Genomic DNA, 23,703 nt, shown 5'->3' with positions numbered 1-23,703 from the left:
TCGAATGAAAGGTCTGAAGTGAATATAAAAATAGTGAGGGAGAATGGGGAGAGACGCTAAAAAATACCACTGTCCGGCATGCATATGTTAAATTCGTTCAAAATCACCTGTTCTTCCAGCAACGGGAAATTCCCATTGGTTTAATTCTGACGCAACCTGTCATCAAATGACACTCACACCTCATCAAAAAGATATAGATGCCGTATCAGTTTCACTGTAAAGAGAGTAATTCTCGCGGGAAAATGGAAGACGTTGACTCCACACTTGCGAGCGATTTAGCAGTGGTCCACTCGTAAAAATTATCATTTTACTCTAAGTATGAACGGCTAGCTCACTAAATACATTGGCAATATTCCTTGAAATTTATAACTGAAGATGGACAGGTCGGGCTTCTCAACGGCCACTGGCATGCATGAATGACCCCGAGAGCAAGCAAATATACACGCAAACAAATGATTTCTGCACGTATTTGTCTTGGGGCTACAGACTGAACGAGACTTAACGTCTTATAAACCTGATGATTTTGTAAGGTAATAAGTTATAAGTTTTATAGGATTAAGTATTGTTCAGTCACGTGCAGAAATAATTTGTTTGCGTGTAGATTTGCTTGCTCTCAGGGTCATTCATGCATGCGAATGGCCGTTGAAAACCCCGACAAACCTCTTCATTCATAGATTTCAAGGAATATTTAATGGCAATGTATTAAGTGAGCTAGCCATTCATACCATAAGTTGTGGGTGGAGCTGTCAAGCAATTTCTGTCACCTCAGTGACATTATACGACCCCCGCTTGGAGCGAATTCGTTGTATGAAAAGCCGACAGTCATTTTCTCGCCTCACACACCCTATGGGCGTGGGAGGCTCACGCACTTCACACACGAGGATTGCACTTATGGCACTTCGCACCTTCCGAAAACGTCCAAAAACAACTGTTTTGTGGTCTAACCAGAAGACCAACACTTTTCTTGTTTAAATTTTGTTTTAAAAAAATTGAGCTAAAAAAGACCCTTCTTCATGAGCAAGCTTGTCAATCCATAGTTCATCCCTTGAAATATCTCGAAAGGGCTGAATAATCCCTTGAAAGGGTTGAATAATCCCTCGAAAGGGATTTGAGTTTCCTTGAGAGGAATGAATTACCGCGAACAGTGAATTCCTGATTTCTGTTCCATTTGAGTCGCCCAGTGATGTAACCGGCCTGATTGCAGATTCTGTTCTACATTGAGCAATATTGCTTTAAAATTTGAGTGCATGGCATTAATGTCCTCGGCATCACAAGCAACATTAGGGACCTTTATACGATGCAAGGACGGGAAGGCCAAGACGGGAACGCCAGCGGACGCGGGAAACTTTCGCGTGCCATGTAGCCAAAGACGGTGACGTCAATAACTCTAGCTCCATAAAAGCTTTTCATAAAACCAATGACATCCCTTTGAGATAATGTAGAAATATTATCCAGTTAAGCTTTAACAATGGTGAACAGATGACACGAAACTTACTCTTGTTTAGATAATTATGTAAAGCAAACCTTCCTGATCTGTCGGTATTTGACTTTTAAAGAATCCAGAATTTCCATGTGAAGAATTTATGTGAACGATCTTTGTATCAACCTGGTTCAGATAGCTTTTTGTTAGCAGAGCGTTTTAGAATCGATCCTGCCTGTACATGTAGCTGAAACAAATATTTATAACAAACATTACGTTGAGTTCCGAGTTGTATGAAAACATGAAATAAACATCAATTTGCAAATGTGCGTTTTATTTGCTCGATAGCTGCTTTGAAGGCACGTAACAATCGTATTTCCAATCAAAACCTTTTGGAAACCACCCAAAATCATGCAAGATCATTCGAGAACAATGTTTTGGCATATTCGCTGATAGCTGTACCTGGTTATATCAGAAAAAATAGAAAACTTTGTCTACTCACCAATTCGCGTCACTTCAAAGAGCGTGGGAAAACGAGTCTACAATGTTTTATGTACGGTTAGCGGTTAGAGATCGTAGTCATTGATAACGCTCCGTAATGCTGTGCTTCTTCTAGTAAATTCGCATTTTTTTCTCCATTTTGACAAGCAACTCGCTCTTACGAACATTGACAGGTTTGACCAACCAAAAGTCTACCGAAAAATCAATCGTGACTAATCTTCACATGTTTTGTTCCTCTCAATCGTACAGTGGGTCATTCGGAAATAAATCGGGAAGCAATCCTCGCACATCCGAAGTTTGATTAAGTACGAATGTTCTCTTGTTACACGATTTTGGTTAACAGACACGCTCAATGACATAGAATCCATGGCCCTTCAGCCATAGATTGAAAAACTGATGTCAACATTTTTGTTGAATCAAAACTTTGCTTGTCAGGTAGAGATGATGCATATCAGCTTCGTAAATTTATGCATAACAGAAATGACTTTAGTTAGTCTAACGTAAGAACTTGCTATAGAACAGCTGTGTACATTAAGAATGATTTGAATAATTTGTACTAAAATTCCATGACAGTAATTTCCAAATTGAATAATTTGGAAATTACAGTTATGGTTTTAAGCTAACCAATTCCAAATATTCATGTCATTTGACATTGGCATCTATTGTTCAAAAACTAAAGTAACAATTTCATTTGATTCAGAGTAACGCTCAGGATCTGTTTGCCATCTGTTCGACGAATTTTTGCGGTAAGTAGTTTGTCTGACATTCTGCTTTTCGCTGTGGCTACATGTCCGGCAGCCGGACAGGTTTGTTAAAATACTCTGCGTCCGGCAGTGAGACTTTTTTTTTTTAAAAAAAGGAAAACAACATAACAAGAACTTTATGACAGGCGACCCCAAGAGTAATCGAACCCGGGTCACCGGCATGGCAAGCGAAACCTATTACCACTGCGCCACGGCAACCGGGTTGGTACATTTCGGTGACCCCTAGTCCATGGACTACCCTGATGGACCTGGTCCGTGGACTACTTGAATGGACTACCCATGGACTATCCTAAATGGACCACCCTGAAAATTTGTGGCAAACATGTGGCAAACATAAATTTAATGATGCTAGAACCCAAACAAAAGATGCGATCGATCAACAATCACAATTACAGAACACTTGCAATGTAACAGGTTTAACGATCTTGAACAAGAGATGCGATCGATCAGAACAGCTGCGATTTAATCCTCAAACTTTTCCAACCTTAACATCTGGATGGTCCTGGACCTTTGCCACAAAATATTGGATTCGAGCGAAATTTCCTTTTGTTACCTACATGATAAGACACAACATTCACATAACCCCATACACCGCCATCTTGCAAAAGAGTGTAGCTAGCAGGCGCAGTAGTCGCTTACGGTCACTCACAATATGGAAAGCATGCTAGCTATGGTAAGTGGAAATTTTGCACATATAATTGCATTCATGTCTGACTTACGAGCCAGTTCTTTACGCCATGACAAGGAACGAGAAAAGCAACTCATTTCCTTGATTTCGGTTGTAATATTTTGTGACAAAGGTCCAGTTGGGTATTAAATCTGTTCATAGTTAAAGGAAGTGTTCTGTAATTGTATTTGTTGATCGATTGCATTTTTTGTTCGGGTTCTAGCTTCGTTAAATTTATGTTTACCACAGATTTCAGGATGGTCCATTTAGGGTAGTCCACGGGTAGTCCATTCAAGTAGTCCATGGACCAGGTCCATTGGGGTAGTCCGTGGACTAGGGGTCAGCGAAATGTACCAACCCACGGCAACCGGCCGGAAGCCTTCTGAATTCGGACATGGACTACTTTGAAAAACCTCTCCGGCTGCTGAACATACGTGTAGGGACACAGCGTCTGCTTTTTGAAGGTGAATGTAAAATAAGTTAGTAAAGGATCAATGAGGTACATGTAACTTAGATTTAACGCATTTTCATGGAGACAAAAGTGTTGAGCAGAGAACAGTGTAAAACAAGCTTGCATGTAATATGATGGAGATTGTGAATGTTATTTGTTTAATTTGAATGTGTTTTTAAAGGAGTATTTGCAATCAATTCGGTGATTCACGGTAAGTTTTTAAGTGATTAATGGTATATGTTTGGTTTGAAATTTCTTTTAATTGCAAGAACTTTGCTCAGAGGTCGTCAGAAGTGAACTCGTTGGTTCGATTTGAGCTGTCAACACACTGATTGAAATTTACTCTCAAAGAGCACCTTCGCTGAATGAGGTTTTCCAATTATGCGATTCAATTGCAACAAATTCAAGTTACATTCTCCTTCAAAAAGCAGAATGTCAGACAAACTACTTACCGAAATAATTCGTTGAACGGATGGCGAACAAATCCTGAGCATTACCCTGAATCAAGTAAACAACACTCGAATTCATTCCAGAAAACAACTCGGGTCTTGTTGAGCTTTAGCAATTGTATGATTCAATCACAACAAATCCAAGATGTATACGCCTCAAAAAGCAGAATGGTAGACAAGATAATCGCCCAATGAGGTCCCACACGCAGGATTGTTAAAAATACAAAAAAATTAAGTGGTTAGCGTTTGTTCACTCACTGAGTTGAAAAATAAACAATGTTGTTTCAATTACAGCAATAATTTGAAACATTAACTAAAAGAAATTTATTTTAACACCTGTTATACTAGAAGTATCCCAAATAAATATTACAAAATTTAATCGACTCCTGTTTACTAACTCAATTCACTCGTTGGCACTTACCGATAGGTACAACTAGTTATACCTTTTTAAAATATGTAACTGTTATCTTTATTTCGTATTGCAGGTGAAGTTGTACTATTGTGCATATGCAAATAACCCAGATGAATGCTGCAGTAACAACTACAATATAATATGCAAGTGACAGTAAGAAGTAAGCAGATGTTAATACTAACAGCACCATTACTGATTCTATACGTGTCAAATACTCCTGCTTACAAAGAGAATAAGATACTTTCAACACTTGTGTCAGCTGCCACTGGAGCTTTTGAACTCATTCTTTGCGAAAGACATCAGTTACAAGCAAATATTTAAAACTGCATGTGTAATTACAGAGTTGGTAACACTTTTGAACCTCATGTGGGTTTCTTTAAGTCAAGAATGTCAACAAATGAAATCCACCTGAACTCACTACATGTGTCTGACAAAACTCAGAAATCAACCTGTAACTTTACAGTGGAATACAGAAGTACAACTTCAACTTAAAATTAGTAGCTCCATATCATGTTCATATACATGAGCATGTACATGTAGAGTAACATCAGTCCTTTACATTGGGACTACAGTTAAATGAAACTATTAGAACCCATCTTAAGGGAACACAAGAATAGACTGTGTTAATCTGTCTCCATTAATTACATACAAATCTTGGAATGTTTATTTGAAGTATAAGCTATCCTAACTGTTCCAGCTTATACCTGTTTAATTTTCACGCAATTCTTAAAATGGTTGTTATCATGCTGTACTTCTACTACATGTGTGTCCTGCTGCTGTGAAGATTATGCTATTTATAACTTAACACAAAATGTATAATCTGCATGTATAGGAGACTGTTGGTTACAATGTCTCCTCTTAGCTTCTATGTGCTTCATTATAGTAGTCAGTATTTCAGTGGACTTAATAAGAAATTTAAGAAACTGTTCCTATTAAAAGTGGTGTTCATCTTGATTTTTTGTCTTTGTTCTATTTCAAATATGTAATAAATGATTATTTATTGTGAAATGGTTTTACCAAAGAACGAATTCAGCCACATAAAGGGTTTCAATAAGCAACCATATTTGGACATCAGAACCTATGCATCACATTTGACCAAAAGATGTTTTTTTTATTTTCCTGTTTTTCTCTTCCCTTTTTATTCAACTACCTTTTCTCCATTCATCTAATAGGCCATTTCCGAGTTGCCACTTGCCTCTGTGTGAGAACGAGTCTCAGTGGGAAACAATTCATATGGCTTCCGTCTACAGGTTCATTTTTATGCAAATCAAACTCAGTTTCACACGAAGATTTGTTTTGAAACTGAGGCACAAAGAAACGTTCATCCATGAGCTGGCTCACAGGAGCCTTTGATATTCTGTATTGCCCCTTTTCTCAGAGTAATGAGTGATGACTGACCATAAAAAGAGAGGGGGGTTCAGATGGGATGAGCCACAACCGTCCTATTTGGGGAATCCGTCTCCCATGATGTTCTTTTGACACGCAATGAGGTTTTTGTTATTGATGACAACCAGAAAAACACGAGAAGGCCTGGTTACAAGTATGTGCCAGGGCTGGTCTTCCTAGAATTAGAAAAGCCAAGGTTAAAGACGGTGCATCCGTGCAAATTACAGGTGTAAGACTGGTAGAGGCTTTGTTACTGAGCATGTAAGAACATTCTCACGCGTAGCTTTAGCTCAGAAGGCCAAAATGATAAGTAACAACAAAATGTAACTGGAATTGAAGATCTATTTGTTTTTTGGATACATTATTTCAATAGAAAAATGTTTAAAGACTTGGTTACTTTCAATGTATAGGTATCATTTTGTTGAGCTGCTGTTCTCAGACGAGCAAGAAAAATGGGCCTACATGAATATATTTGTCTGTTCATGAGTATTGGCTATTTCATTTTCTCAAAATGGCTCGACAAAACGAGAACAAGTTCTTCTGTTGCCAGTGCAAAATTGCTATTCAATCTTTCAAAAATGCCCAGTGGAAATCCTCCATGCATAAAAAGGATGTAATTTTAGCTTGGAGGTGGCAAGTTAATCTGACTCCAAGATTCTTTTAACCTTTGGCGAATACCTGGGGGAGGGGGGTACTCCCAGAAAAATTTGCGGGGGTGTGTGGCTCGCTTTCCAAAACCCTTGCCCTATTTATGACCAAAATCTGTGATTTTCCCTACCCTATTTTTGACCTGACCAAAAATTTGAAACCCTATTTATGAGCTGACCCTTAACTCAAAACCCTGTTTCAGACCTGCCTTATAATCAGTTCCCTAGTCCAGACCAATGTTAAATTGCCGTAAACATAATTTATGAATGGCTTTTGTTGATTTTCTTTTCGATAATGATGCAAAAGGAGCTTCTTCTTGAAAATATACCCATATCAAGACCTAAGTGCAAGAACCATACCCTAGTTATGACCAAAATGGCCAAAATCGATACCCTATTTATGACCAAAACAGCAGAAAAACCATACCCTTCAGGGCTGCGCTTACCCATATAGCCCATATAAGAGAGTGCCCCCCTCCCCTGAGGGCAAATAGTTGTTAACTATTGTCCAGATGTAAGCTTAATATGTTTTGGAGTTTTTTGATGTACATTTATGTTATAGGGCCTACTAAATATTGTGAAGTATATATGAAATAATTCATATTTGAACTGCGGTAGTAGATGAAAGTGAAGTGTGATCATCGCAGTAAATTTTCCAATTTAAGCAACTGGAAAGAAGAAGCCTGAAAAAAATCAGGGCTTCAACGGGATTCGAACCCGTGACCTCCGCGATACTGGTGCGATGCTCTACCAACTGAGCTATGAAGCCACACATTGGGAGTGAGGTCAATTAATTGAGTTCATATCTTCCCGTGAGTGAAATGATGTGAAGTATATATGAAATAATTCATATTTGAACTGTGGTAGTAGATGAAAGTGAAGTGTGATCATCGCAGTAAATTTTCCAATTTAAGCAACTGGAAAGAAGAAGCCTGAAAAAAAAAATCAGGGCTTCAACGGGATTCGAACCCATGACCTCCGCGATACCGGTGCGATGCTCTACCAACTGAGCTATGAAGCCACACATTGGGAGCGAGGTCAATGTGTGGCTTCATAGCTCAGTTGGTAGAGCATCGCACCGGTATCGCAGAGGTTACGGGTTCGAATCCCGTTGAAGCCCTGATTTTTTTCAGGCTTCTTCTTTCCAGTTGCTTAAATTGGAAAATTTACTGTGATGATCACACTTCACTTTCATCTACTAAATATTGACTACATATTCTACAGATGATCACACTTCACTTTCATCTACTAAATATTGACTACATATTCTACATCAGATATTTAAATAAAAAAGGCTCCTCCAGGGTGCTTGAAACCATTTTCTTGGGTGTGCCTTTACAGTTCATTTCTTTTCCTCAGAGGTGTCATAATCCCAAAATTTTTTATTGATTCACTTTCCCATCAGCAATACGATGTCCATCAGTACATGCATGTTTGTGTTGATAGCCTAAGAATTGTTTATCAAATGAATCAAAATTCTTTACAATGATTGTGAATGTAATCCTCAAAAATGTATTTAAGTAAATTGCCCACTTTTGATTTGATTATGTAGGATAATGTAGGTTAATTAGCTGTAGTGAGTTATTGAGGCTGACAACTTGAGTGTTAGCACAGGTTTGTCAAAACAACTGAAGGGCCTATGCTAAAAAAGTCAGCTTCACTAACTTACTACAATTTTGTTATATAGGCTCCCTAACTTAATGACGAAAATGAGTAAAATTCAGAATGGTTTCTTTTTCTAGATGTGGATGAGTGTAACTCAAACCCAAGGCCATGTCAACATAACTGCCACAACACAGTTGGTAGTTATACCTGCAGCTGTTATTCCTGCTACTATAAAATTGGAGCGAAGTGTGAATTAAGGCAATGCCGAATAAATGGAAACTGTTATCGATACAATACAATCAATCCATGGAATCGTTGTCAGGTATGAAAGAGTCCTAGTTAAGCATTTTATTAGTAAATATAAAGGCATCATGAACTTAGTGACTGGGTGAGGGCTCATTGAAAACTCGAAATGGTGAATTATGTCAATTAATGACATTATTGGTAAGTGTCAACGAGGAATAAGGGTTTTGTGTAAGGGTTAAAATCCAGACAATATTATTGAGAGCTAAGCACTGTCATGTCAGTGATATTTAGGCTAACTTGAGCAATGTTTAAGCTAACCGGAGCACTATTTTAAGCTAACTGTAGTGCCAGTAATTGAAGTCTAGAAACACTGCCTTTGAAATTTATTTAGAATTTATTTACTTTTGTTGAGGCTTGGAATTTCGTTTTTTCTGTATATTTTTGCCAAATGAAAACTATTGCTTGAAACTTGCTTTATCATGGAAACCAAACCACATTGGGTTTAATTAAAGTTGACACTACTGATGAACTTTAATGTCATCTCGTCAGAAATCATTTCCCTACTTTTTAACAACCAAAATTGATCAATCTAGTCCAGCTGTAGTCAGAAATACATACTCCACAGACCACAGAAGAAAGCACTCAGAGTGCTTAAAACTTCTCTCATAACTCAAGTGTAAACAGAATTGGCAAAACATTTTTGCAATGGAAAAAAGATCAAGCTTATCTTTTATTGTCAATTATCACTTTAATTTTATGTACTTACATTTTAACTAGTTTGTATTTACTTTTGTACTTAAGGTCACTCCAAAAACCGTATATTTTTTGTCAACCCTAATAAAAACCTTGTACTAAGTTTAGCTACTCACCAAAGTTTCAGCCTCTAAAGTGCAGGTTTTCCTTATGAAATTCGTCTCCAAAGAAGCCCAAAATTTGTACATTGTTGCCGCCATTTTGAACAGTACTCAGCAGCCAGGCCACTTTTTCGTGACATCCTTCCATCCGAGAGAATTTTTTTTTCCACATGGCTTCTGAAGAGCCTTTTAACTACCATTCTGGGTTATGGCTGCTCTTGAGCCATATTATTTTGAGCTAAACATGTTCTAAACTCCGAAATGATAGCATTGAAGATAGTGAAGTGGATAATCGCGTTGAAAAAAAATCGATTTTGGTGACCTTGTGAAGGATGCCAAGTCAGTTGCAAGGTTTTCTCCTTTCTGCCAATTTCGAGTCAGACGGAATGATGTCACATGAACACGGCCTGGCTGCCAAGACAGTTTCAAAATGGTGGCCTCCGAGGTCGCTTTTTTCAAGACGAATTTCTTCTGGATAGCAGGCACTTCAGAGGCTGAAACTTCGATGGGTGGAAAAGCTGAATGTTTACTTTCTATAAGCGGAGAGAAAAGAAAGTAAGCTTTTTGGAGTGATCTTCTGCTTCAATTAAATAAATGTATATTTGTATTATTTAAATAGTGGGCTACCTATGAAGTAGCTTTTTAGCTAAGCAGAGCTTGTTACTCTACATGTAAATAATGAATTACCTCACATTACCTTACATAACCGTACCTCACACCTATATATCACAACCAACTTCTTCCATATGAAAAGATATTCGTGTTATCAAATATCTCAGCCAGTGAAAAGACCAAACTGTTTATTACATTTGTTATTGCCAGTGTTTTGAGTTCTCATTCTTGTGTAGAGTTGCCATATCAGGAACCAATTTGTTTACCAGTACAATAGAACATAGGTTTGGCAACTTTCTTGACCAATCAGAGTGTGCGTAGTATGTATCTCAGTTACATAGGCCACTATAAAAACACTTTTAATTTTTATAATTAACAATTGTTTGCCGAAGGCTCAGAGAATATTGTCAACAATATTCACTGAGCCTGGGGCAAATAATTGTTTTAGTATAATTTGAGAGCTGAACAACAGAGAATAATGGACTAAAATATAAAAACAGATACACAATTGTTCATTTGCATATACATATGCAGCCGTAGTTTTAATAAGCTTACATGTACATCGATTGGGAATCAATTCACTCACTGACTTTGGCAGTAAAACAAACGAACAAAACACTGCGAAAAATAAATTCATCTGGTACCTTTGTTTTATCGTTGTTGACTTCATTCGCAGTTGTCATCATTGTCTAAGAATGAGTAGTTTTAGTTTGAAGAAAATAAATTTTGGTCAATCTGTCTGACCTGCTGGCGATCAACATAACCACTGTGTTTACGACTCTTGAATGCCTTGAATACGAGTTCTTGAAAGGATTGTTGGTCCAAGGGCGACAGCAGTCATTTTGAAAATTCTCCATCCTTTCAAATATCCTGGACTTGGAGTGATGTCAGCCGAATAAATGAAAAAATTCATTCAGCAACTGTCCGCCATGTTTACTTGCCAAGATGGCAAAGGTGGCAAGCTTAGTAACAAAGCTCAGAAACGTTATATTCACCACCTGGAGCGGTTAATATAATGTCATATAAAATTCATGAAAATTAACAATTTTGAGAAATTAGAAATTGATTTCAATATCTTTTGAATTGTCATATTAGAAATGCCACTACAGTAACAAGACGTCATGGACAAATGACAATGCCCTACCATGCAATGATGGTAAAGCCTGCACCAGAAATGACCACTGCTCTAATGGAAGATGCACTGGTACTCCATTCACCTGCCTATCATGTGAAGAGTGTTACAATGATGCATGTCTTGTTAAACCGGGATATTGTACAATCATTGTGGGAGGGGTGAAAACATGCTTTCGTTATGGGAACCTGAGGCCAGGATATCCATGCCAGGTAATGATGAAATCTTTCAAGCTTTTGCTATGAAGAAAAGGGGTACAGTGCACATACATGTGCATTGTATTGTTATAATATAGAGGGTATTACATACCCGCACGTGGATACAAATTTTATCTTTGAGTGTTCAGCTCAATATCTCATGAGTGAGTGCAGCAAACGAGTGAGATATCGAGTTGAACACGAGAAGATAAAATTCGTATCCACAAGCAGGCATGTAATATTCTATTTTTGACGATTTTCTGAAGATTTCTGACCACTTTCTAAAGATTTCCGAAGATTTTCCAAAATTGTTCCGAAGGCCACACAAATGCTTCCGAACATTTTCCAAATATTTCTGAATATTTTCCAAAGATTGCTGAAGATTGCCAAAGATTGCCGAAGACGACCGAAGAAGATCCGAAGATGTTTCAATCATACATCAACAAATTTAAGTGTAGTTAAAGGGACAAAAGAAAAATGTTATCAAAAAGGAAAGATATCTTGACAGTGTGAAGGATAAAAATAGTATCTTCACTGCGTGCAATGAAGATATGATTTTTTAGTGAAAGGAAAAATCCTGGTCTTTCTCTGGTGTTTATATAATAAAAAGCAATACGATTTACATGTAAGTCCTTGTAATTATTAGTAACTTATTGTTTATAATACATAGTATACTAGTAAATACATCAGCGAACTCTGATTATTTTTAGAGGTCTGAATTCTAAGGCTCCAGCTGGGGTCGTTGTATTGTGTTTCTGGGCATAATTTATTTGCTCCCACAATGCTTTCCTCCAACCAGGATTATGACTGGGTTAAGACAAATTTTTAGTACAGCTTGACAGTGGAGTGGGTATCCTGTCAATTATTATGAACAATTTTTAAAGACAATTTCTTAATGATTAGAAGCACAGGTAAATATAAAGGAAAAAAATTCTCAACAATTTTAGGAAACAAACCTTAGACATCTTGACTGCCAAGTGATCAAGAGGTCAACACATAACGTTTTTGTACTTTAAAGCATTTATAAAGTGGATAGGCATGGAACTGCTAGATAATTTAAGCAGGCTCAAGTGAGTTCTGAATACTGAAGTCATGTGGAAATTCAATGTTGAATTGACTTCAGCAGAGTTTAGTAGAGTACGTGCCATAAGATTGCTGTTTTTGATCCTGCAAAGAGTTTAATTGTCACTGAACCTGTTGAGGTGACTCACCAAGTGATTTGTTTTAGTGGCAGTGTTTGTCATTCCTTAAGATCTGTTTAAATCTGAAATCTAGAATCTACGAGACGTATGTAGAGGCCTAACTCTAAATAACACTATGAGCCAAAAGCTCTAGCCAGCATTGTGCCAGAGTGTAATTAGGTAATTGTGACTTGCCCAAGCCTAGCTAGTTATCTTCCCAGCACTACAAGCTGACACAGCTGGCACATGCTGGATATATAGGCATACAACAAGCATAACTTACATGTAGCTTCACTAATGTGAACACATAGAACAAAGCTTGGGGATCGAGTCACTGCGAGCAAGAGTTTATTAAAAATAACAACCAAACTCTGAATGGAGGGAAAGTTGAAATGAAAATTTTAAAACTCTAAAGAGGACCTCCATGAATGCAGTACAATTACATGTAGCGAATGAGACCTAGAGTTGAACTAGAGCTTTTATAGCTTGACAGTCATCTTGGATAAATAATCATATTTTTGTAGTCATATATTTTAAAACATTTAAAAATTACTCTTCCAGTGTACAGTACGGGATTTAGTTTACTGTTTCAAATGTAAATAATTTTTACTTTCAGCAATGTGACAGCAATTACAAACAGCAGTGGACTAACAACAACAACCTACAATGCAGTGACAACAACTTGAGGACCAAAAGTGATCGATGTTTGAATGGAGCATGTGTAGGAACACCCTATAACTGTCTTTCATGTGAAAGACATGATGGCAGTGGCTGTCCAATCCAATCTGGATACTGCATTATACAGCATGGTGGTCAAAGAACATGCTTTGCTAAATATCAGTATAAACCTGGAAATCCATGCCAGGTAATTGTTCTATTTGACAGTCACAGGCCGGAAATGTGCAGTATTGATATTTAATACCAAGCATTCCTTTATAAAAAAAAAAATTAATAAAAATTGGGCTCTCTATGTAGTTATCTCTTTCATGTATGTATATCATGTATACATACATGTATGACTGCATGTACATTTGTGTATGAAAACCTGGCTAAGGAAAAGTGTGTTCATTTGCACTAAGTGAGCCACATGTATTCGCTTGGATTTTATGATTCCAATCTCTTCAATCACTACAAACGATCCTAAAAGGGAGAAGAGCACTAAAAGGAAGATGAGAGAGTGAAGTGAAAAAAAAAAAAAAAAAAGATTGACATTGCTTTGTATTTATAGTTTGTTTACATTTTACTTTGGAGATGCACTACTTTCACCCCAGGTATAATAATTACACCAAGGTGAAATTTTGTTTAATACAGGCATCTAGACATACACAGATATAAACATCTGTATACACATTGCATTTTTTGTAAGATTATGTCTTGGCCTGACCAATCAAGGAAAATTGACTTCAGAAATTGATTGATCAATCAATATCTATTTATAGCTGTTAGTTAATAAAAAAATATAGTTGAATTGATAGGTACAAGTTAATTAATAGTCACAAGAGAAATTTCCATAAGTATTTAGATTGCTATCGATTGCCATCAATTTCTGTTGATCTTGACATGATGAAAATGCGAAAGGAAAAATGGCTGTTTGCTACTGAATGCCATTTATATTTTGCATTGGTCAATATTATTATGCAAAGCATATTACATGTACATGTAGGTGTATATACGTGTAATAACTTAAAAACTGACCCAGCGGACAGATAGCTTCTCCCTTGACCTGTGTTAGTAAGTTTGCAATGTTTGAAAGGAAAAATGTATCATCAGTTGTTGGTCAAAGGTTGCAATGCCCACAACTTTACTGTTGAGGTCGATATAATAATAAGATGCTTTTGGTGACTATTGTTAACATTGCATTAAGTAGCTTAACCAGCAAAAGTACATCACTGTGAGCAAATTATGGTTTTCCAGTGGTCAAAATGTTTCTTTTTTTACTGTAGTGGTGTGATCCAGGAAACAGCATCAGTACATGGTCAAATCGTGACGGTGTTGCTTGTGATGACAATGATAAGTGCACACGTAAAGACACCTGTCGCAATGGCCAGTGTACTGCCACTCCTTTCACTTGTAACTCTGTGTGTCAGTACTGTAATGGCAACAGCTGCAGTCTGAAAACCGGATTTGGATTGCTGAACAACAAATGCATGTGCAAGATAGCAGGTAACTACATTGTATCATAGTTAATGGTTTGAACCCCCGTAGTTCGTCTAGTGTGATCGTCCGGTTACGGGTAGTTCTGAAAAGAACTGTTGTCGGGGACTGACATTTCGACAACCTGAGCGGAAGTCATCTTCAGAGTCAAGTGAATAATGTTTGTCAGTCGATGATGTTATAAGTCTTGTCCTTTAAAAGTGATTGGTCAGTTTAGCCGTGATGGTATTGGCAGAATGACTCATGTAAAGTTTGTCATCAGTCATTGGTCGGTTTCAATCCGTCTATTGTTAGTTAAGTTTGTCGGTTTTTGGTCTGTTTACTTTACACGAGTCTTTCAGCCATCTTATCTAAACTGACCAATCACTTTCAACGGACCAGACTTATAACATCATTGACTGACAAACACTATTCACTTGACTCTGAAGATGACTTCCGCTCAGGTTGTCAAAGCGTCAGTCCCCAACAACAGTTCTTTTCAGAACTATCCTCACCCGGACGATCACACTATACAAACTAACTACACTGTGTTAAAGTGTTACTGTTGTTATATCCCATCAACAGCTTCTTAATTAACCTGTCGTACAAAATACACACATGTATACACACACTGTATGCAGATGTAATTACCATGTCACACCATTATATCGGTATACAAAAATGAATGTTTTTTGTAAATTCAGTTTTTCGTTTACAGGTCAGGACTATGGTCATCAGACCCTAAATCCTTCAAACAAGTGTCAATGGTGCGACTTGTATGATGCAACAGCCCGTGCTAACAGTGCCTGGTCCAATCGTCCCACAGTCCCATGTGACGATACAAACAAATGCACTAAACAGGACACCTGCAAAGCTGGCAGGTATATGCCACTGCCTTGTGTTTTCCAATTTATTGAGTGCACGGTCATGGCAATGATAATCCTCAGCAGTGTTCATAGTTAATCAAATTGTCTCTTGAAGTTACATATCTTTTATCTATAATTCATGTATGTATGCATACATTTAAAATATGTTTTGATGGATTACTTATACATTTGTTGTCTAATAGTGCAGAGTACAGTATAACTGCTATCTCTGAGGGGAAATTGGGGTGGATATTTGGAGGTACCTGTTGTATCCCCAATTAAATCAATCTGTTATGGATCTTGAACAAAATCAATTTTCTCTAGGATGGTGCACAATCAGTGACACATAGTTAGTACAGTGGCCGTTAAATTGTCCTTCCTCTGACTCCCACCTTTTAGTGCTGTTAAGAAACTGAAATGCATTGAACAAGGAGTTCAGGTACATTGCGTTGTCCAGCTTTGGGTGAAGGAAAGAAGACGTGTGTACCAACGACTAATGACAGTGATTGTAGATCCTTGCAAAAACCTTTACAATATTCCAAGATCCTAGAAGAGAATCTTTGAGAATAATCAGTAATAGTTGAAGACCTGAACGAATTGTGAATACATGCATATTTCTCAACGATTCATATGAATTTGAGTTAATCATTGATCACTGCTTTTATTGATACTCTGTTCACTTCATGTTTTCAGTTTGTAAAGCTAAAAGTTAAATTTATCTGTTGTCTGTTTCAGATGTTCAGGGGTGGGATATTCTTGTCAATCGTCTTTCCCTTCATCAAGTTGTATCAGGACTTCTAAGTGTGTTGGTGATGGAACTTGCACTTTTATTATGAGGCCAAAAGGGACTATATGTCGATCTGCTGTTGACGTCTGTGATCAGCCAGAGAGGTAGGAGTTAAGAAAAATAAACCAAATAAAGAGCATTGCACTGCACCCAGGGTAAAGAATCACAAACAATGTGTATTCTTAGTTTCTAAAGCCTCTAATGGGTATAGGAAAATCAATTATGAAAATTAAACCAAGAGAAGCAGGATTTATTGTGGTAGTTATACATGTGTCATTTACATTCGCCATAATTATACTGGAACTCCTTGCAAATGACATGACACGCCACTCAAAAAATTTGGTTAATGATTTACATCTTTTTTGACATGTACATGTAATGTGCATCAATTTTTGCGTCACGCGGATTCCGTCAAAATCTAGACATGAGGGCGATCGTCGTGGACCCATTTTCACTCTACTTTGCGGAGGTTATAATTATTTTCAAGAGAGCATACTTACAGCTCTCCTTTGCAGCTAAGTAAGGCAATTGCACCATCTCAATCACCTAGACCATCGTGCAAAGTTACTCAGCTACTGAGGCATAGCATGGGCACAGCTCCAACGCACCCACACTAAAGCATGGTTTGTTTATATTTTTTGCTCACTTGAAATGAATTTCTTGTGTATTTACAATGTGTTAATTGTGTTATTACATGTAAGGTGCAATGGTATTCTTGGAACTTGCCCTGGAGCAGTGACAGATAGTATTGTTTTGAAGACTGGCAACTTGCAAATGATGGACTCCAAGTTCAAGTCGCCTAGCACCTACCAGTATATCTCAAGCAGATTATTTTTAAAGATATCTGGATTTTCAGTATCATGTGGCCAAATTAATCTAAGATGGTCCATTCTGCAAGGAAGTTCTCCTTGCTCTTTTAATTCACCGGTCAGTGGTACTCTGCCAAACACCAATGTATACCAGACCATAACTGGGCTAAAGCTTCAGGATAATACAACCTACAAAGTCTCCCTAAAAGCGTCTGACCTGAGAGACAAAATACATCAACTCGTTTGTAGCGGTATAATAATCGTGGATACGTCAAAGCCACAAGGTGGGTGGATACGTGATGGGCCTGGATCCGACCTGAGTTACCAAGCCTCCACGTTGTTGCAGGTGAACTGGGGTGGAGTGAAAACAAGACATGGGGTTGGAAAGTACGAGTGGAAGGTGATTCTCAAGTCATTTAAAAGCAATAATACCAGCGAGTTAATGCCTTTTACCAACGTAAATTTAAGCTCTAACGCAAGGAAAAAATTCAGCAACTTGGCAGATGGTTCAGAAGTGAAATTTGTTGTTCGAGCTTTCACAAAAGCGGGCCTGTTTTCTGACCTCTTAAGTGATGGAGTTGTCATTGATACCTCACCACCAGTAGCTTGCAAGATATACGATGGGAATCAACTTGGCGCAGACGTGAAATATGCCAAATGGACCAGTACGTTCAGTGCAAACTGGGACCGTTTCACTGATGCACATTCTCCCATTTCACGATACACTTGGGCGGTACAGCGGCAAGGTGCCGGACTCATTACTTCATTTAAGAACACAGCACTAAACCGCTCTCCTACAGTAACTAACCTAAACCTAGTTTCTAAAGAAAGCTACTGCGCAGTCGTCAGAGGTTATAACGAAGCTGGACTCTACAATCAAGTAAGTTCAGACTGTGTGCTAATAGATCATGATGCTCCACAAGCTGGCTCCGTTAACGATGGACATTTCAGTGATGTAGACTTCCAATCAGAAGACACCATGATAGCAACGAACTGGAATGGATTCACAGACGGGAACAAAGGAAGTGGAATCGTAGAATACAAGTACAAGATATCAGACAACGGTGGAAATATAATTGTTCTTTGGACATCAGCGGGAAATGCAACGAACATTACACATAACGGGTTGACTTTGAAGAATGGCACAAAGTATTTTGTCACTGTTAGAGCGGTTGATGCAGTTGGTCTAAGCACTGACGTCACCACTGACGGCATTACCGTGGATACGACCCACCCAGTGTTTACAGGAAAAGTTATAGTAACAGGAGAAAGCGACTTCATAAATGGAACACCTTGTGTCTACATACCAAGTGTATCGTCAGTAACGGTGCAGTGGGTTGGTTTCTCCGATGCACACAGCGGACTTGTACGATATGACTGGGCTATCATCCCTTCAGACACGTCTCCATCAAACTCTGACTTCAGTGCTGTACAAGGTTCTAATCTGCCAACATCCGCGACATTCAGTAATCTCGCGCTAACTCAAGGCAAAGGTTACCACATCATTATAAGAGCCTACAATGGTGCTAAATTGTGGAAAGACGCTTATTCAGTCCTCGTTATACCTGATTCCACTCCTCCTTCACCAGGAAACGTATTTGATGGACCAATGTCCGAAGTAGACATCGACTATCAGGCAAACGTCAAAGAAGTTTATGGTTCTTGGACCAAGTTCCCGGAGCCACACATTGAAGTTAAGCAGTACTATTATGCTGTAGGAAGCTGCATAAACGGAAACTATCATGTAACCGGAAATAGATTCGTTCGACTTGATCCTCCAAAAGCAACTTCGTTTATGTTAGCAAACGTTACACTGGTTAACGGCCAGCGTTACTGCATTAAGATCAAGGCTGAAAACAAGGCTGGGCTGATTAGTTCTGAAGTGTCTTCGGATGGCTTCGTCGTGGACGTGACATTTCCGAATGTACACCTGGCTCAAGTGCGTGATGGAAACAAAGGTATTGATCTCGATTATCAAGCCAATACCACAGCACTGTCAGCAGCATGGGATGGTTTCGTGGACCCCGAGTCTGGAATCCAGTATTATGAATATGGAGTGAGCCGAAGTCGTGGTGGTACACCAAATGTCTCTCCATTTCAAAGCGCTTTTCTGAACACTTCAGTTACTGTGAGTGCCCTATTATTGTCTGATGATGTGTATTACTTCATAGTCTGTGCTGTGAACAATGCCGAACTTCGAAAATGCAAAAGTTCTGATGGTGTTCTCATTGACCTGACTCTCCCAAGTCATGGTGTGGTGCATGATGGGATTATCGAACCAGATAGAAAGTACCAGTCTTCCCTGTCAAGCATGGCTGCAAACTGGGAAGGAATATGGGACTTAGATAGTGGTGTTGAGAAATTCGATTGGAGTATTGGAACAAGTGAGCATGAGAAAACCAGTATTCAAGGGTACACTGACGCTGGTCTTTCAACACATGTCAGAAGTCAAAGAGTTCTCCGTTTAGTAAGTGGGACAAAGTACTATGTGCATTTGAAAGTGACAAACCAGGCTGGATCAGTCAGGGAACTCGTTTCAGATGGCGTTATAGCGGATGGAACTCCACCAATACCAAACACAATCCGTCCTGGATTTGGGTTCCAAAGTGATTGGAAATACAGCGAGCAAGAGGATGTTTTCTACTCCGCTACTGCATCAAGTATTGCAGTTTACTGGAAAAGATTCTCCGAACCTGAGAGTGAAGTTTGGTACTACAAGTGGGCCATAGGTACAAGCAAATGTGGCACTCAAGTTCAATCACTCGTTAACATCGGCCAAGTTAATTATGCTAACACAACAATGACAGACTTGGTCTTCAGATCAGGAGTGAAATATTACGTCACTGTGATTTCCAGGAACAAAGCTGGTCTCGTGTCACAAGCATGCTCTGATGCACTTGTCTTTGACAGCACCCCACCAATTCCAGGAAACGTTTATGTTGGGCAACCATCAAGCAGGAATGGTGAGAAGACCTTTATCAGTAACAACGATGTGACTATTTTGTGGAAAGAATTCGAAGATCAAGAAAGTGGAGTACGAAGATGCAATATTTCAGTCCTTGACCAAACTGGAAATATTGTCTTCTCTACGATGAGAAATACGTCATCAGGCAATATGACATTGCCTGGCAACATTAACTTAACTCATGGCGAATACAATGCCAGCGTAGAATGCATGAACAATGCAGACCATGTATCGTCATCGTCTTTAGTATTTGTTATCGATAACACCCCCCCCATCGAGACTGGTCCTATTATAGCAGGTGTGTCACGTGATCACTCTTTCCAATACCAGTCAGATACAAGTTCAGTTACTGTATCATGGCCTTCATTTATAGACCTTGAAAGTGGCATAGAGAAGTATTATTTTTCCATTGGCACCAAGCCTTACCAAGACGACGTGGTAAGTTTTGAAGACGTAGACTTGGCCACTCGAATAACCAAGATGGACCTCGGTCTTTTCCATGGGGCTACGTACTTCATCACAGTTAAAGCAACAAACCTGGCTGGATTAAGCGCCAAAATTTCGTCACTTGGTCTCATGATAGACACGACTTCGCCTCTTGCTGTGAACGATGATATCCAAGACGGTTCAGGTGACAAAGATGCTGATTATTTCTCCCCTGGTGAGGGATTATCGGCACATTGGGAAACGATTAAAGATCCCGAAAGTGGCATCATTCAGAGCGAGTATTGCTTGGGGACTAAACCTCGAGGCTGTCAGATTAAGCCAATGACAAACATTGGAACCAACAAATCCTTTATGTGCCCAAAATGTATCACACACGAGGAAGAGAGGGTATTCGTAACAGTGCGTGTGACTAATGGCGCTGGTCTGTCTCGAACACTTACCTCTGATGGAATGCTGCTGGATGCCAGCCCTCCAGTAATGGGAGAGGTTATTGATGGAAGTCACGTAACTGGATGTGACTACAATGTTGTGTTGGAGGATTGGAATGTTGCTATGTCTTGGTTTGGTGTAGAGGATGGCGAAAGTGGCGTTCGTTCATGCAGGTGGACCATTGAAAACGCCGATGGAATCGCTTTGTTTGAAAAGAAGATAACCAAGGTTTCTATTTATGAGAAGAGAAAGGTTTTTTCAGACAACCAAACATACAGAAATCTGCAGCTCATTAGAAACGTGACTTACCATAATGTGTTGAGTTGCTTGAATAAAGCAGGGTTGCAAGCTACTGTGCGGTCTAATGGTTTCCAGGTAGAATCTGTTTGGCCTATTCCAGCTCCTGTTCGAGATGGCGCGGTACCAGAGATAGATCTTGTTTATCTAACCAATACCAAAACAGTTGGGGCCAACTGGGATGCTTTTTATGCGGATAGCAAGGATCCTGTTGTCGACTATGAGATGGCTATCGGGACGGTTACAGGCAAAGAAGATGTTCTTCACTTCACAAGTGTTGGCCTGACGAGGACTGTTAAAAAGGACTTGGCCCCAAATATTCCAGATCTTGATGTTTTAGAGGCTGGTAAAATGTATTACGTAACCATTAAAGCTAAGACCTTATGTAGTCTAAGTTCCACACAACATTCGGATGGATTCATAGTAGATCCTAGCCCACCAGTGAAGGCAGAATTTTTGGTGTCACATAGAGTGGTCGATCAAGGTATGCAAACTATTGAAATAAGTGTCTCCTGGAATGGCGTTAAAGACGACGAAAGTGGCGTAAGCAGCAATGGATATTGCCTTGGAACAACTCCTCGCACTTGTAGGAGTGGCTTTGTGTTGGCAAGTGCCTCTACCTCTGGAACTATTGGCCCTTTCAGACCTGATCCACGGGCGGAATATTTCGTTACGGTTATTGTTGTAAATGGGGCTGGTCTGAAAACAGTCATGTCATCAAAGGAGCTAGTTTTTGACACCACACCCCCATCTACAGGTAGTGTGAATGATGGCGCTGGCCATGACATCGATTTTGTGAATTCTACGAATTTCTTGTCTATCCATTGGGGAGGAATTGAGGATGAAGAGTCCGGGGTTGCTTCCTGTTCATTGGCACTGATCGAGCAGTCAGCTTCACATGACAGAACCGTATTTGGAAATGATTCTGTTGTGTTGACAACAGCCGTGGAACGCGAAGGGAACCTCACTCAAGCAAATCTTAGTCTTGCCCCAGGCGCTCGCTACATCAGTGAAATCACGTGCTCCAATGGTGATGGCTTCAGTAGCACTTCTTCCTCTGATGGTGTCATTGTAGATATCAGTCCACCTAATGCTGGTGTGGTTCAGGATGGATCATCTCTGCTAGCTGACGTTGATTATCAGTCGTCAACATCTGTGGTAGAAGCAGTATGGAATCCCTTTGAAGACCTAGAAAGTGGAATCGTGGAATATCGCTGGGGCCTAGGAACCACTCCTGATGACACGGACGCTATGAATTTTACGGCTGTAGGAAGGATAACATCGGGGAAGGCAGAAAACTTGCTACTAACCCATGACGTGCGGTATTACGTCACTGTTGAGGCCGCAAATGGCGCTGGGATGACAACACGTGGTTGGTCTAGTGGTTTCGTAGTCGATATCACTCCCCCTGAATTAACCGAGGTAAATGCATTTCATTTTTTGCCACCAAAGACTGAAGAACTTTTTACTGATACTAAGGTGAACAGCTTTGCCTAAATTTGCACTTAACACACAAAATAATTGAAATGTTAGTTTAAAGAACTTAGTAACTTGTCCAACTCAAGAAATTTTTTTGAGAGTCACAAGTGCAACTTTTGTTACTTGAAGTTATACCGGCAGGTCTTTTTTTGCAGGGTGCAGGTTGCAGGTTGAAATTTAATTCTAACTGGAAATCCGCTGGCACTAAAAATAATTAATAACCTATACACTCGTCAGGGGTTCTTACATAAAGTAGTTCGCCTCTTTCACATAGTGATAACACGCTGTTATTAATTTTGAGGCCTTTTTTGGCAATCTTCTAACTTGTTACGCCGTGTACAGAAACCAGAGACTTCGTACGCTTCCCAACATGTTTGTGATCGCACTTGGTGTGAGCGATGTTCTCTTGTCCATCGAAAACACGATCGATCCGCTATAAGTACTTATCGATCGACGCGCTGAGACCAGTGAAATCTCTTCAAAGTCATCTGGGTGGCTGCTCCACAGATGTTTCCATCGATTCCAGATTTGGCTCGGGTCTTCCCTCAACAACAGAAGATTGCCATCACAAATGAAGCAAATAAATAAAGAAATGAAATAATATAAGATTTTAACCGACGGAATATACTAGCACAAGCTCAGTGTGCTTTCATTTTGGTACTCACAGTGAAGAAACCAAATTCAGCAGATATTTCAGATGATATTTCAGATGTTTCTTCAAAAACAATAATTCATTGCAGGCTTAAAATCATAGGAATATACTCTCCTGCCATCGCTACGGCCGGTTTGGCACTTAGTAGAAGCCACCTTTCTGAGCGACTGTAAACAGCGTCATGTAACAGTCACGGTAAGTCTACCACCTGTACGTCTCTTTTAAGTGCGAGCGGTTTTCCAGTTATAATTAAATTTCAACCTGCAACCTGTACCCTGCACCCTGCAAAAAAGACCTGCCGAAGTTATACATGTA

The 23,703-nt window shown here is 39.2% G+C and overlaps 1 protein-coding gene and 1 long non-coding RNA gene across 4 annotated transcripts in view; one reads left to right on the top strand and one right to left on the bottom strand.

Moving 5' to 3' along the window:
• Positions 1-23,703, top strand: part of LOC110066684 (uncharacterized) — a 30,839-nt gene that overhangs the window by 4,094 nt on the left and 3,042 nt on the right. The window contains exons 1-8 of one of the 3 annotated variants that reach the window (XM_020773923.2): positions 4,749-4,824; positions 8,440-8,624; positions 11,110-11,358; positions 13,141-13,389; positions 14,468-14,687; positions 15,376-15,538; positions 16,259-16,414; positions 17,012-22,679. In XM_020773923.2, coding sequence (XP_020629582.2) covers positions 4,806-4,824; positions 8,440-8,624; positions 11,110-11,358; positions 13,141-13,389; positions 14,468-14,687; positions 15,376-15,538; positions 16,259-16,414; positions 17,012-22,679 — 6,909 coding nt within the window. In that variant the 5' untranslated portion in view covers positions 4,749-4,805. Of the gene's footprint in view, positions 1-4,748; positions 4,825-8,439; positions 8,625-9,782; positions 9,958-11,109; positions 11,359-13,140; positions 13,390-14,467; positions 14,688-15,375; positions 15,539-16,258; positions 16,415-17,011; positions 22,680-23,703 lie in introns of those variants that run through there. The other 2 variants (XM_020773921.2, XM_089295313.1) reach the window with 2 other exon arrangements.
• Positions 4,553-9,790, bottom strand: LOC149108475 (uncharacterized). The gene is made up of 2 exons (XR_016208937.1): positions 9,418-9,790; positions 4,553-8,144 (listed from the first exon to the last, which is right to left on the bottom strand). It is a non-coding gene; the product is annotated as an uncharacterized LOC149108475 (long non-coding RNA).

Source organism: Orbicella faveolata, unplaced genomic scaffold (assembly GCF_042242905.1).
Source record: "Orbicella faveolata isolate gen_17 unplaced genomic scaffold, um_ofav_v1 contig_26, whole genome shotgun sequence".
Lineage (NCBI taxonomy): Eukaryota > Metazoa > Cnidaria > Anthozoa > Scleractinia > Merulinidae > Orbicella > Orbicella faveolata.
The sequence above is the reverse complement of the archived record's forward strand: the minus strand, read 5'-3'. Positions and strand labels throughout refer to the sequence as shown.